The following is a 12500-nucleotide window of genomic DNA, read 5'->3' as shown; positions in this document are numbered from 1 at the left end:
TTATGTCTGTATTAATCCAGACAGATTACTGATAGAATGAAACGATTGATTGATTATTCTGTTCCAGCATGAAACATCTAATACATCATTCTCATCTTCCACCTCCTTTCCTCTCCACACACATCAAGGTACTTGTTACACCAGGAGGTTGTATTCAGTGTGACAGCAAGTGTGACTGGCCATGATAAAAAGATATGTGACAAAGTGATGGTAAAGACATTTATAATTACAATTACAAAAGATCTCTATTTCAAATAAATGCTGTTCTTTTGAACTTTGTATTTATCAAAGAACCCTGAAAAAAATGTGTCGTGGTTTGGTTCAGCTTTGCCATTACAGGAATAAATTACATTTTAAAATATATCACAATCAAAAAAGTTATTTAATAATGTAATAACAATTTACAATATTACGGTTTTCACTGTATTTCTGATTAAATAAACGCAGCCTTAAGCATAAGAGACTGAAAAAAATCGTACTTACCCCAAATTTTTGATTTTTGTACATAATAAAAATATTTTTGAATAAAATGTTGCAATTGTATATTTCTTTCTATAAGTTTAAATATATGTCGGTTTATACATATATACATACAATATGGGAAAATATATGTTACCTATTTTTTAGAGATTATAGTGATTTAGTGAAGACTATTTAGTCATAGTGAAGACTCCAGTCTGTTTAGCGTGTTCATTAAAATACTTTTGAAACAATTAATAACTGGATACAAATTGAAAGACTGCTTGCTGGTTATGGAAATACTGTGTTGATTTGACTGATTAGCTGGTAAAGAGCTGGTATGGGTAATATCATATCAGTCTTGTAAGAAACTGATGTGAAAAGTGCTGATTGTCTCGGTTTTTGTGTTGCTGAATTGCCTGTGTATCTCAGAGTTTGCTGAAGAGAGCTGTTTTTGCACATTTTTGGAGCGAGTAAAAATGGGCCATGTGCTTTGAGCTTGAGGGTGTTTGGAGGACACTTAAAACACAAAAGGCTTCTACAGGGTTCATACACATTTTTACCAATGAATTTCCATGACTTTTCCATGACATTTGAGACTATATTCATGACCCAATGATCCATTATTTTACAAGTATACATGTAAAATAAGAATAAAAAATCTCTGTTCAAATTTATCATAGCATTGTTAACTAAAATTAATGACTTAATACTACTTGTTTGCTTTCTATTTGTAAGTACAAGCTGCGACTCTGCCAGACGTTACTCCACGCAGAGAACGAATCACATCACTGAATATTGTAATTTGTTTAACCAATATGATCAATTAAACTCAGGACCTGAATTTCATTTAGAAAATTGTTTAGGTCTAACAGTAGTAGGCCATACAGGTACAGTAATATGATAATAAATAATAATAAAATTAATTACAAAAGTGATTCAGTCAAGAGCGGTGAGTGATTGTCTCTTTGTCTTTTGTTGTTCGATTAACATTAATGACAGACAGCACAGCTTTATTAGGCTGTTGTCACAAAGACTGAACACACAGATCCTAATATACTGATACACATGCGTTTTCTTTCCCTCGGTTGTGCTACACTACCATAATTTAATCAGTTATTTGCTTCTGCATGCCTGTCTGGTTCGGTTCTGCATCTTTGCTCTCAAAGTGAAAATTCCAGATTGCAATGTGCTGAGAACATCATCAGCTGCCTGCTTCCTTCCTTCAAAGATCCCTACTAGGAAAAAAACACGTATGCATGTATCTGTATATCTATCTATTTATCTGCATCACTTAATTTTTCACATGTTCTCTACACTTCATTTCCAGACCCACGTGTCCCAATTAAAGCGGACTCAAAAAATGAACTTACAATGTCATTATTTCCTTCATCCCCTCTTTCTCCCCTCTTCATTTTCTCACCTTCTTACAGAGGACCATCTGATGATCGAATAGGAAGAAGATTCTGGTTTGGCTGCGCCCGTATGGTTGATATATCCAGGACATCTCCCCAGTGTACACAAGCTCTGAGCTCCTGTCCAGAATATCCTCACCCTGCACACACACACACAAACAAATGAATCATTACATCTGACACCACTGAGGCTCTGATGTGTTTATGTCTCAATATGCAGCTCTCAAATCCAATATGGTGTCTGTGGTGCAGGTTGCATGTCAGTAACATGCATCTTTTTTTTGAATTTTTTAGATCAAGTCTCCTTTTGAAAAAGGAGATATTAAACACAATAATAATTTTAATGTTTCTTTATGCTCACCAGGGCAGCATTTATCCGATCTACAGTAAAACAGTAATATTGTGAAATTATTATTACAATTTCTATATATATTTGTAATATGTAATTTTCAATTTAATATGTCATTTTCAGCAGCCAATATTCTAGTCTTCAGTGCCACATGATCTTTCAGAAATCATTCTAATATGCTGATTTGGTGCTCATGAAACATTTAGTATTATTATCATCAATGTTGAAAACAGTTTGTGCAGCTTAATATTTTAGTGGAAGGTGTCTGTGGTGCAGGTTGCATGTCAGTAACATGCATCTTTTTTTTGAATTTTTTAGATCAAGTCTCCTTTTGAAAAAGGAGATATTAAACACAATAATAATTTTAATGTTTCTTTATGCTCACCAGGGCAGCATTTATCTGATCTACAGTAAAACAGTAATATTGTGAAATTATTATTACAATTTCTATATATATTTGTAATATGTAATTTTCAATTTAATATGTCATTTTCAGCAGCCAATATTCTAGTCTTCAGTGCCACATGATCTTTCAGAAATCATTCTAATATGCTGATTTGGTGCTCATGAAACATTTAGTATTATTATCATCAATGTTGAAAACAGTTTGTGCAGCTTAATATTTTAGTGGAAAACAAAAGTTAGGGGTAAAAATGATTTTTAAAAATAATAATAATTAATACTTTTATTCGGCAAGGATGCATTAAATTGATCAAAAGTGACAGTAAGACATTTATAATGTTATAAAAGATTTCCATTTCTAAATAAATACTGTTCTTTTGAACTTTTATTCATCAAAGAATCTGAGAAAGAATCCTTTCCACAAAAATATTACACAGCAAAAACTTGTTAATAATAAGAACTATTATTAACACTTGAGCACCAATAATAACTTCTTTCTTTTTTTTAAGAGACTTCTTTCAAAAACATAAAAAACTTAATTATACCAAACTTTTGGCCAGTAGGGTACATGTATACACACAGTTGTGCTGCTTATTTATTCATTTACTATTATTACTATATATATTTTCAGGTTCAACTATTCCATCGCTCTCCTTTTTATCCTAATAATTAAATTTGTCTGAAAAACTTTGGCCACACACCTCCCAGTCTAGTACAGAGGCCTGCCATTGGGCGATTTTGTCAATGTTCTCAAGCCTCCGTTTGCGTTCGTTGATTTGCTGAGTGACATTTCTCATTACAGCTAGCGCAGCAGCCACATACCGATAATCACTGGGAGAGAAAGGGAAAAGAATGAGCGAAAGAGAAGAGCGAAAACGAGGGATGTCATAATGATAAGTGGAAACCAGATATGTCAGTTCAAAATTTGTCATTTACACAGTCATATATTTTGTGGACCTGACCGCCATTATCTGCACGATGCACCTGGAGTTCGCACATCTGTGTTTGTGTGTGTACCTGTGTTCTTGTACTGTGTATTTCAGTAACTCTGCCAGCTGTAGAGGGTATTTGCAGATTTTCTGGACTGGTGTGAGCAGGTAGCCATCAATGGCGATGTCGATCATCTGCTGAACCAATCGGCAAGCTTCGAAGAAGTGCTGGTATCGTGCGTCTCGCATGAGACGTGTGAGCTCCATGCAGGCATCAACGTGGTTGTTACAGTATTCCGAGTAGATCCAAAATCCATCTTGCTGTAAAAAAAAAAAAAAAACATACAAACATAAAAAAATCTGTATCCTCGACTCATTGTGTATATATGTGTGATTTTCTGTATTTCAATACAGACATGTTCCAAAAAGCAAGGTCCGATCTCGCTGAGATGAGGTTCTTCCGTGTTAAACTGTTTCTCCAGGTCTCTGACGAAGCTCAACTGGAATCTGTAAATATCTTCGATATTTCCAAAGATAACTTTCAGCTGATCGTCGTTAAACATGTCTCTTCTCTTTTTACACTGACGGAGATACCCCTAAAACGCAAACATAAACACAGATTGACACTACCATTCAAAAGTTAAGGTTTTTTAGATTTGTATCATGTTTTTGAAATACGTCTCTTATGCTCACCAAGGCTGCATGTATTAACTGTTTTTATTTATATATATATATTGACATGGCAATGCTGAATTTTCAGCAGTCAGACTCATTTCTCCAGTTTTCAGTTATTATTCTCAAGAATAATTTGTTATTATTAGTTGCTGTTATTATTGAAAACAGTTGTGCTGCTTTGATGTTTTAAGGATTATTTGATGAATACAAAGTTCAAAAGAACTTAAAATAGATTTTTTTTGTAGATTTTTAAAATCTCTTTACAGTCACCTTTGATCAATTTAATGCATCCTTTCTGAATAAAAGTATTCAATTCTTTCAAAAAAAACATTTACTGTCACCAAACTTTTGAATGGTAGTGTAAGTTTTAAACATTTCATGGACATACAGTTTTGGACATACAATTTCTCTTAGACAGGAAATTAAATTTAGAGCAAATGGAGACTTTGCATATCACAGAAAAGAGCATAGTAATCTCACATGTGTCTTATCTGGAGTTCCCTATGAGATTTCAGCAAAGTCACACATACTATGCTCACATTTAGCAAGATAACATGCCAACAATTAAAATATTTCAATATAAATTCAAACATGTCTCATCGGATTCTGACAAGAACAAATGATTGGAGCTATGCTATTCACATAAACTTTATAGTTGTATACTTTTACTGTGTTAACAGTTGTCTCAGCTGTGTTTATGTATATTTCTTCTCTGGAATATTAGGAGAAACATCTGAGACAACTAAATATGATGCTTAAAAGAGAACTCAATCAGGTCTCCTGAGCTTTGAAAGGGCTGGTAAGTGTTTTTTTTTTACCTCACAGATGTCCTTCAGGTGTTTGATGTAATGTTGTTCTGTGCTCATGATCTCATTGATGACATTGGCCCTCATCTGGTCCCGGTTCTGAGTGGGCTGGCCCAGACACAAGCAGTCGGTGCTGGGGTTCGGACTGGCCTCTGCATGGCCATTCTGCACCTCGCTGGAGCTTTCGGCAACCTCGACTACGATGTTTTCCTCCTGATTTACCCATAACTAGAACACACACATTAAGACAGACATGACTTGATCTTCAAGCCCTGTTATTATCAATTAAAGTAATCACAATAATTGTGCTCACATTCGATTAGCATCCGGCTCAGAGCATCCAGAGTTAACGGCCTGCGTGCTTGCTTTCATAAAAGGTCTAGATAGGGCTTTTAAAGCTTCAGGGGTTAAAGTTACATTGATGTGAAAAAAAAAGATTCAGAGTGTGCCCTCTGGTGGCACCAGTCCCAACTGCATTTTACCACATTGGAGGCATTGCAGTGAAGACTTACAAAATCTGTTTTCACAAGGACTTAAATGAATCTGCATTTGGGCCCGTTACACAGCTGCCAAGATACACACACATAAGCCAGGAGAAGGGAAGAGAAGGAGGGAGATACAGATGTGCACAGTTAGGAACACAGTATATGTGTGTGTGTGTGTGTGTGTGTGTTTAGTTAAAATAATCTGATGTGATTTTATTTGCCCTGATTATGTAACCTATCATTTGCTTTCCCAGGTGAGTCAACTGATGTGAACACACATGCAAGCACACGCACAAACTCTCTTTCTCACACACGCACAATAAAAACCCATGAATATGCACACATTTTGTATACTGAGCTAGTTATATTTATATACTCTACTCCTAAAACTATCACAGAAAACTTTTTAGATTTTAAAGGTGCATAAAAGGTATAACTTAAAAGAATAGTTGACACAAAAATTATAATTCTGTTACTCTGTCACTCATATAATTGATCCTCATGTTGGTCCAAACCTGTATGACTTACTTTCTTCTGTGAAATACGAAAGAAAATATCTTGAAGAATATTTTGATTACCAATGACTTCCATTGTATGGATAAAAAAAGCACTTGACAAAATATCTTCTTTTGTGTTCTGTAAACAAAATAATTCATACAGGTTTGGAACAACTTGAGTAAATGATGACAGGATTTTAACTTTTGGGTGAACTTGTTCCTTTAAGAAAAGAATAATACTTTTGTAAAATCATGTTTAACAAAAACAAACAAAAATAACTGCAAACTGCCCCTTTAAAACATTATTTTAGATCCTTTATTCAAAGGAAAAGTCACACAAAAATGAAACTTCTGCCCTTTTTTACTCACTTTCATGTTGTTACAAACCTGTATGACTTTCTTGCTTTTGTGGTTTTGAAGAATTGGTCGCTCTTTTCCTTGAATTTACAATGAATGGGGACTTGAGCATTTAAGCTTCAAAAATCACAAAAGTATCATAAAATTAGCAAATGACTTTTTTATACACGTTTTCTGAAGTCATACAATAGCTTATGTGACAAACAGACTGACATTTATGGTATTACTCACTGGTAATCTTTCTCTCAAGTGAGCTGTTAACCACTGTGACTAAATCATTGAACCAGATCAATACTATTTGTGAATGAATAATTCAGACCTATTTTGTGAACTGGATCAACCGATTCAACTCAGAAAAAAGATCTGCATATTGCTATTGAAGGGTTTTCCACCAATGTTAGGGGGGGGGGGGGCATACATGTATGAAATGGCATGAGAATGAGTTTATAATGACAGAATTTTCATTTTGGGTGAACTGTCCCTTTAAGCCGTATTCTTCATGGAAACTGTTGGCTGGTCCCCACAGTGTAGGTGATTTCAGGTTTTGTTATCCTTGTAGGGACATTGAGATAGTACAGAGATAGTACAAAATCTGACCCACACAAACACACACACAAATCCTGCTGACCTGATCTGGAGTCACAAATACTGGGGGGAAAAAAGACAATATTAAAAATAGATGTTCATAAATACACAACCCTGAAAGCCTGTCCTGCATAATTCCCTCGCCCTCTCTCTCTCTTTTTGTCTCACACACTCTGTTTCTACACAGTCATGGATATGATGTCTAATCTCTTGAAGGATGTTTCTCAGATTAAGATCTCATTAAAATTATACTTGTATACCTAGAAATCTCTGCCTCAGCACAACTTTCCAGTGCATTACCCTTGCTTGCTCTCAGTCCTCATCAAACGAAAGGCTTAGTTTAGTGATCCTGCTGCCTGGCTACACAACGTGTGTTGCTACGGTTGTCTGTTTCAAGAAATAGAGGAATCAGAAGAACACTGATGATGCAGATGTTGCACACACACACACACACACACCTGCGCACACATACACACACATGCCAACTTCAATCTTCTCTTTCCTTCCTCTCAGTGTCCAGTCTATTTTAGCCTCTCTCTCTCAACATCTCCTCCCAGAGCAATCTTTTTTTTTTGTCTGTTCATCTCTCCTGTCCTCTAATGAAAAGTGACGTCTCATTTTATGCTTCATGACTCAACCTCGCTGAACAGTGAAGCTGCAGAACACACACTGCAGAACAGAGGATACAGTGTAAAGGTGTCAGCATCTTACAACAAAGACAAAAAAACGAATCCTTGTAAGTGACATTAATACAACATTTATCAATCTCTTTTAGTTGGGTACTTAGAATGATTATATTCACTCTCAGATGTGTCATTAAAAGATCTGAGCTAAGTTCACAATTAGCAACTGTTCAAACTTTTGTTTGAATTTGTTTGTAAACAGGATTCATTCGTGAAGTACCACAAACTAAAATGTAATTCTTTGGTTTTAGTTCGCTGCGCTGCTACTACATATGCAGTGCCATTCCTAAATAAAATCACACTGTACAGCAATTTTACCCAAGTTGCGAGTTAGCAATCTGAATTTGATGAGACAAAAAGACAAACACAAAGCACGACCAGTGTAATCTGATTCACAAACGCACACACTACAAAATACAAAAGAAATCAGTCAAAAAGACTTATGAACTTGTGAGTTTTTGGTTTGAGTCACTCTAATGAACTTAAAGGGCACATCTAGGGGTAATTAATGTTTGTTTTCTAATTATTATTATTATTTAGATAAAAATTTATTTTATGTTTTTTATTTTTTAAATGAAGTGATTTTAAAATATTCTAGATATTAATGTGAAGCTTTGATGGTCAAGAAATTCACATGGAAATTCAATAAATGTGTAAAAATGTGTGAAAAAATGCATACACTGCCATGTGGATAATGAAATATTTAAATATTTTTTGACACAGCAAAACCATATCTAACGTAAATTTACTTTTTATAATTATTTCAAGTTATTATTCATATTTATTTATAATAATTATTAATAAATTTAAATTATGATTATAATTATTATTAACATTTTTTTTTTTTTTATGAATTCATTTTAAAATATGCTAGATATTTACATCAAGCTTTTCTGGACCAGAACTCCATACAGAACTTTAATAAATGTCTAAAAATTTGTATTAAATGCATACATTTCCATTTTGATTGCAATGACGTACTCAAATATATTTAAATATTTGAATGTTGTCTTGTTAAACTCCAGATTAATTTTGTGCTACTAGCAGCGCCAAACAGAATTAGAAACATATCAATTAAACAACAAATATGTAGTCCTGCCAACAATTCAAGTTTACATGTCAGACTGTTCAAAAAAACAAGTGCCACATCTGACTGCAAATAGTCATTGTTTCAAGAATTGCATTTGCAAAGTAATAAAATGCATACCTCACATTTAAGCTGTGCTTGTCTTTATATATGTAATGTTTCATTATTAAAATGCTATTAGCTCCACTGTATGCTGCTGATTCTCGTATGTGGGCACAGTTTGTGTTGTGCGTGTGGACTGTGAGTAAACAGTGAGCAATGATTTCTGATGACACGAGAGCTCCAGGTCTCAGCGGGAGAGAGACGCCAAACCTGCAGGCCAGCGCCACCAACTGGTGTGACATAATGCTGTCAGACTCTACCGCATCCATCTCTCTCACACTCATTCTCTTCCTGTCTGTTTCTCCTTGTCCTTTCTCAGTGTTGCATAAGAGATGCCCAAAGGGTCACAATAAAGGCCGTGCTGTACAGACTGATATAGTGTGTGTGTGTGTGTATTAAATTTGTATCTGTCTGTGTGGACACAGGTGATATTCGCCAAGAGATTTTCTCACACCTGTCATGCACGAGAGAGTGGCTTACACAACCTGCCATCTGCGTCAGTGTGTGTTTGGGGAGGAAGGGGGGATAGATGACTGTTAGAGAAGATAGGAAAGAGAAAGATAGGAAGAAAGCAAAAAGGGGAACTGAGGAATGCACTTAGGAAGCTCGACGTATGTAGCCAAAGTTAAGACCAAGTTACATAAAAGTTCCATTAAAGAGCGCTCCACCTTTACAAACACACTCCTCTTTCATAAGCACATCTCTATCCTACACTTCTTTTTATCCCTTCACCCATGATCCCCATTAAAAGGGTTTATGTTCATATTTCAGTGCCAAGCTTGGGATTTCTCAGAGAAAGCAAACAGATGGATCTCACAAGCTCTGTCTAAGCTTTTGGCCACAACAGCAGTGGACTTGCAATCCAGATGCATCATTAACAATATGATAGCATTATTTAACACTCTATAGCATGCATTATGAAAGAATGTAAAAAAAAAATTACCTTGCATAAAATGGCATTAAAATTCTTATTTCTAAAATAAAATTTGGGGGTCCTTTTCAGGTATGTTGCCTGGAGGCAACACTGTCACAACAGAAAGAAATTTGTTGATCTCACAATATTAAATAAAATAAATAAAAAAATAAAAATACATCATACAACATATATAAAATCTAATACAATTAGCTTCTAAGTTCCTAAGGCTTCTAAACATTTATTTAAATCGTATTATATAAAATTTATAAATATTAAATTGAAATAAATAAATGTAAATATATTTAACAAATATTCGTAATTATCCATTTATACTGCAGTTTGGAAGAGTTCGGAGTCAGTACAATTTATTATGTTTTCCCAGAAGTGTCTTATGGTCACTAAGGTTGCATTAATTCGACCAAAATACAGTAACATTATTAACATTTAAAATAATTGTTTACTATTTTAATGGATTTTAAAATGTAATTAATCCTGCGATGGCAAAGCTTCATTTTCACCAGTCATTACTCCAGTCTCCAGTGTCACATGATCTTTCCGAAATCATTCTAATACGCTGATTTGGTGTTCAAAACACATTTCTTATTTTTATCAATGTTGATATTTTTGTGGAAACCACAATACTTTTTTTTTTTTAGAATTATTTGATAAATACTGTCTTTATGAATTCTTGCTGAATAGAAGTATCAATTTCTTTAAAAAAAACAACAACTTTTGAATGGTAGTGTATACAATCATAATATGTAATAATTTGTCATATTTAATATGTAATACATATATAAATTGTAATTATTACATATATAATATAATATGTATAGTTTTCCCAGCGGCAAATGACTGTGCACGCACACCTTTATTATTTCAGTTTTACTGTGCAGCATGTTCATAATGCCTCCTTTATGAAACGGATAGTTCCGGTCCTTGATTCTGATTGGCTGAGCCGCGTTCGAAGCTGTTGTAAATGGACCCTTTTCACAAGACTGTGATGACGCGTTTAATGGTCATCAGCATCATAAATCCTCAAAAGTTTTCATATTTGTATTTTTTTTTTAAATGTATGTACATTTATAACACTATTCTTTGTATTATATCACCTTTGCATCAAATTAGAAAAAAACGAGTTTACGCTAATGCGAGGGTGTTTCTAATGCAGCGTCTAAGTGGGGGACGGTAAATTTGACATATAAATTGTAATTATTACATATATAATATAATATGTATAGTTTTCCCAGCGGCAAATGACTGTGCACGCACACCTTTATTATTTCAGTTTTACTGTGCAGCATGTTCATAATGCCTCCTTTATGAAACGGATAGTTCCGGTCCTTGATTCTGATTGGCTGAGCCGCGTTCGAAGCTGTTGTAAATGGACCCTTTTCACAAGACTGTGATGACGTGTTTAATGGTCATCAGCATCATAAATCCTCGAAAGTTTTCATATTTGTATTTTTTTTTAAATGTATGTACATTTATAACACTATTCTTTGTATTATATCACCTTTGCATCAAATTAGAAAAAAACTAGTTTACGCTAATGCGAGGGTGTTTCTAATGCAGCGTCTAAGTGAGGGACGGTAAATTTGACATCGTTCTCTCTTCTGACTGCCGTTATCAGTCTCTCTGTTTTTTTCCCTTTTATTGAAAATCAGGAAAACACTATCGTGGAGTTTTTCTATTGCTATTTAAGCAAATGGGAATGCAAAAAATATATTTGTGGTACTCTCCCATTCACTGCTCTTCAAGTTAACCCAACTATGACGACTTCCGCTGCTGAGAAACCCGGAAATGTGAAAAAGGTCCATTACTCTACAAACATACACCTTTGTTTACTTTGTGTGTTGCTTGGCAACCACTTTGTTGCAACCACAACTGTTTCTGAGGAACTACATTGTTTGGTGGAAGAATACTGTTTTTATTAATATCATTACACTTTATTTGATGTTTATTTTGTGAAACCTAACAACGTATATGGAATAACCGTTTTATAAAAGCAGTAAGCCCCGTGAAGCCGTGGTTTACAGTGAATTTATAACAATTAAGGGGGTTTTAGGCACTCCGCTTCGCGTCTACAACACCCCTTATGCCTGGCTCACACTACAGGATTTTTAGCCCGATTTAGCCCTGATTTCCCCCTCCCGAGAATCGGAGCAAAATCTTGTCGAGCCCCTTGATCGGTCCCGATATTCGGCGCGGATTATCTGGTAATGTGAGGTGTTCACCGATCAAATCTTGCACCTCCCGATCTGCTCGCACACAAATCGGGGCCTTCCCGATCATATCAAACATGTTTGATATTTAGGATTGAAATCGGGATGATGACGGCTATATGATTACGTCAGTACTTTCACAATAGCCAATGCGCGACCGCAAAACAGCTGCTGTACGGCTCCATTGGATAGTAGAGACGGAGGAAACTGCCTCTTGATGTTTTGTAGTAACACGACTGTCTGTATAATGTGTCGAAAACGTATCACAACCGTAAGGAGAAAAGAGAAGCGCTGGAGTGAAATCGCCTCAGTTTTGAACGTGTATGGGGGTGCCAGGGGGAGTCACGAGCAGGGGGTCTGGAGGCTTTACTCAAGTTAAAACACTTTCATCATCCTCATGAATGTATGCTGGTTTACCTAATGGCTGCGACACACACTAGTTTTTGTTCTGTGCTGATCACAATCGAATCCTTTCATTATAACATACAGAGTGTATACACAACGATGTTAATAATATATTAATTGCAC

General features: G+C 35.1%; 1 protein-coding gene across 4 annotated transcripts in view; it reads right to left on the bottom strand.

Annotated features, from left to right (window-relative positions):
- LOC107557118 (rho guanine nucleotide exchange factor 9-like) overlaps positions 1 to 12500 on the bottom strand; it is a 27585-nt gene that overhangs the window by 1598 nt on the left and 13487 nt on the right. For all 4 annotated transcript variants that reach the window (XM_016240448.1, XM_016240447.1, XM_016240446.1 and 1 more), the window contains 5 exons: positions 5048 to 5263; positions 3971 to 4150; positions 3643 to 3875; positions 3327 to 3456; positions 1883 to 2014 (listed from right to left, as the gene is read on the bottom strand). In XM_016240448.1, the coding sequence (XP_016095934.1) occupies positions 1883 to 2014; positions 3327 to 3456; positions 3643 to 3875; positions 3971 to 4150; positions 5048 to 5263 (891 nt within the window). The remainder of the gene's footprint in view (positions 1 to 1882; positions 2015 to 3326; positions 3457 to 3642; positions 3876 to 3970; positions 4151 to 5047; positions 5264 to 12500) is intronic.

This window comes from Sinocyclocheilus grahami, unplaced genomic scaffold (assembly GCF_001515645.1).
Source record: "Sinocyclocheilus grahami isolate Dianchi unplaced genomic scaffold, SAMN03320097.WGS_v1.1 scaffold589.1, whole genome shotgun sequence".
Taxonomy (NCBI): Eukaryota; Metazoa; Chordata; class Actinopteri; order Cypriniformes; family Cyprinidae; genus Sinocyclocheilus; species Sinocyclocheilus grahami.
This window is presented reverse-complemented; position numbering and strand designations above follow the sequence as displayed.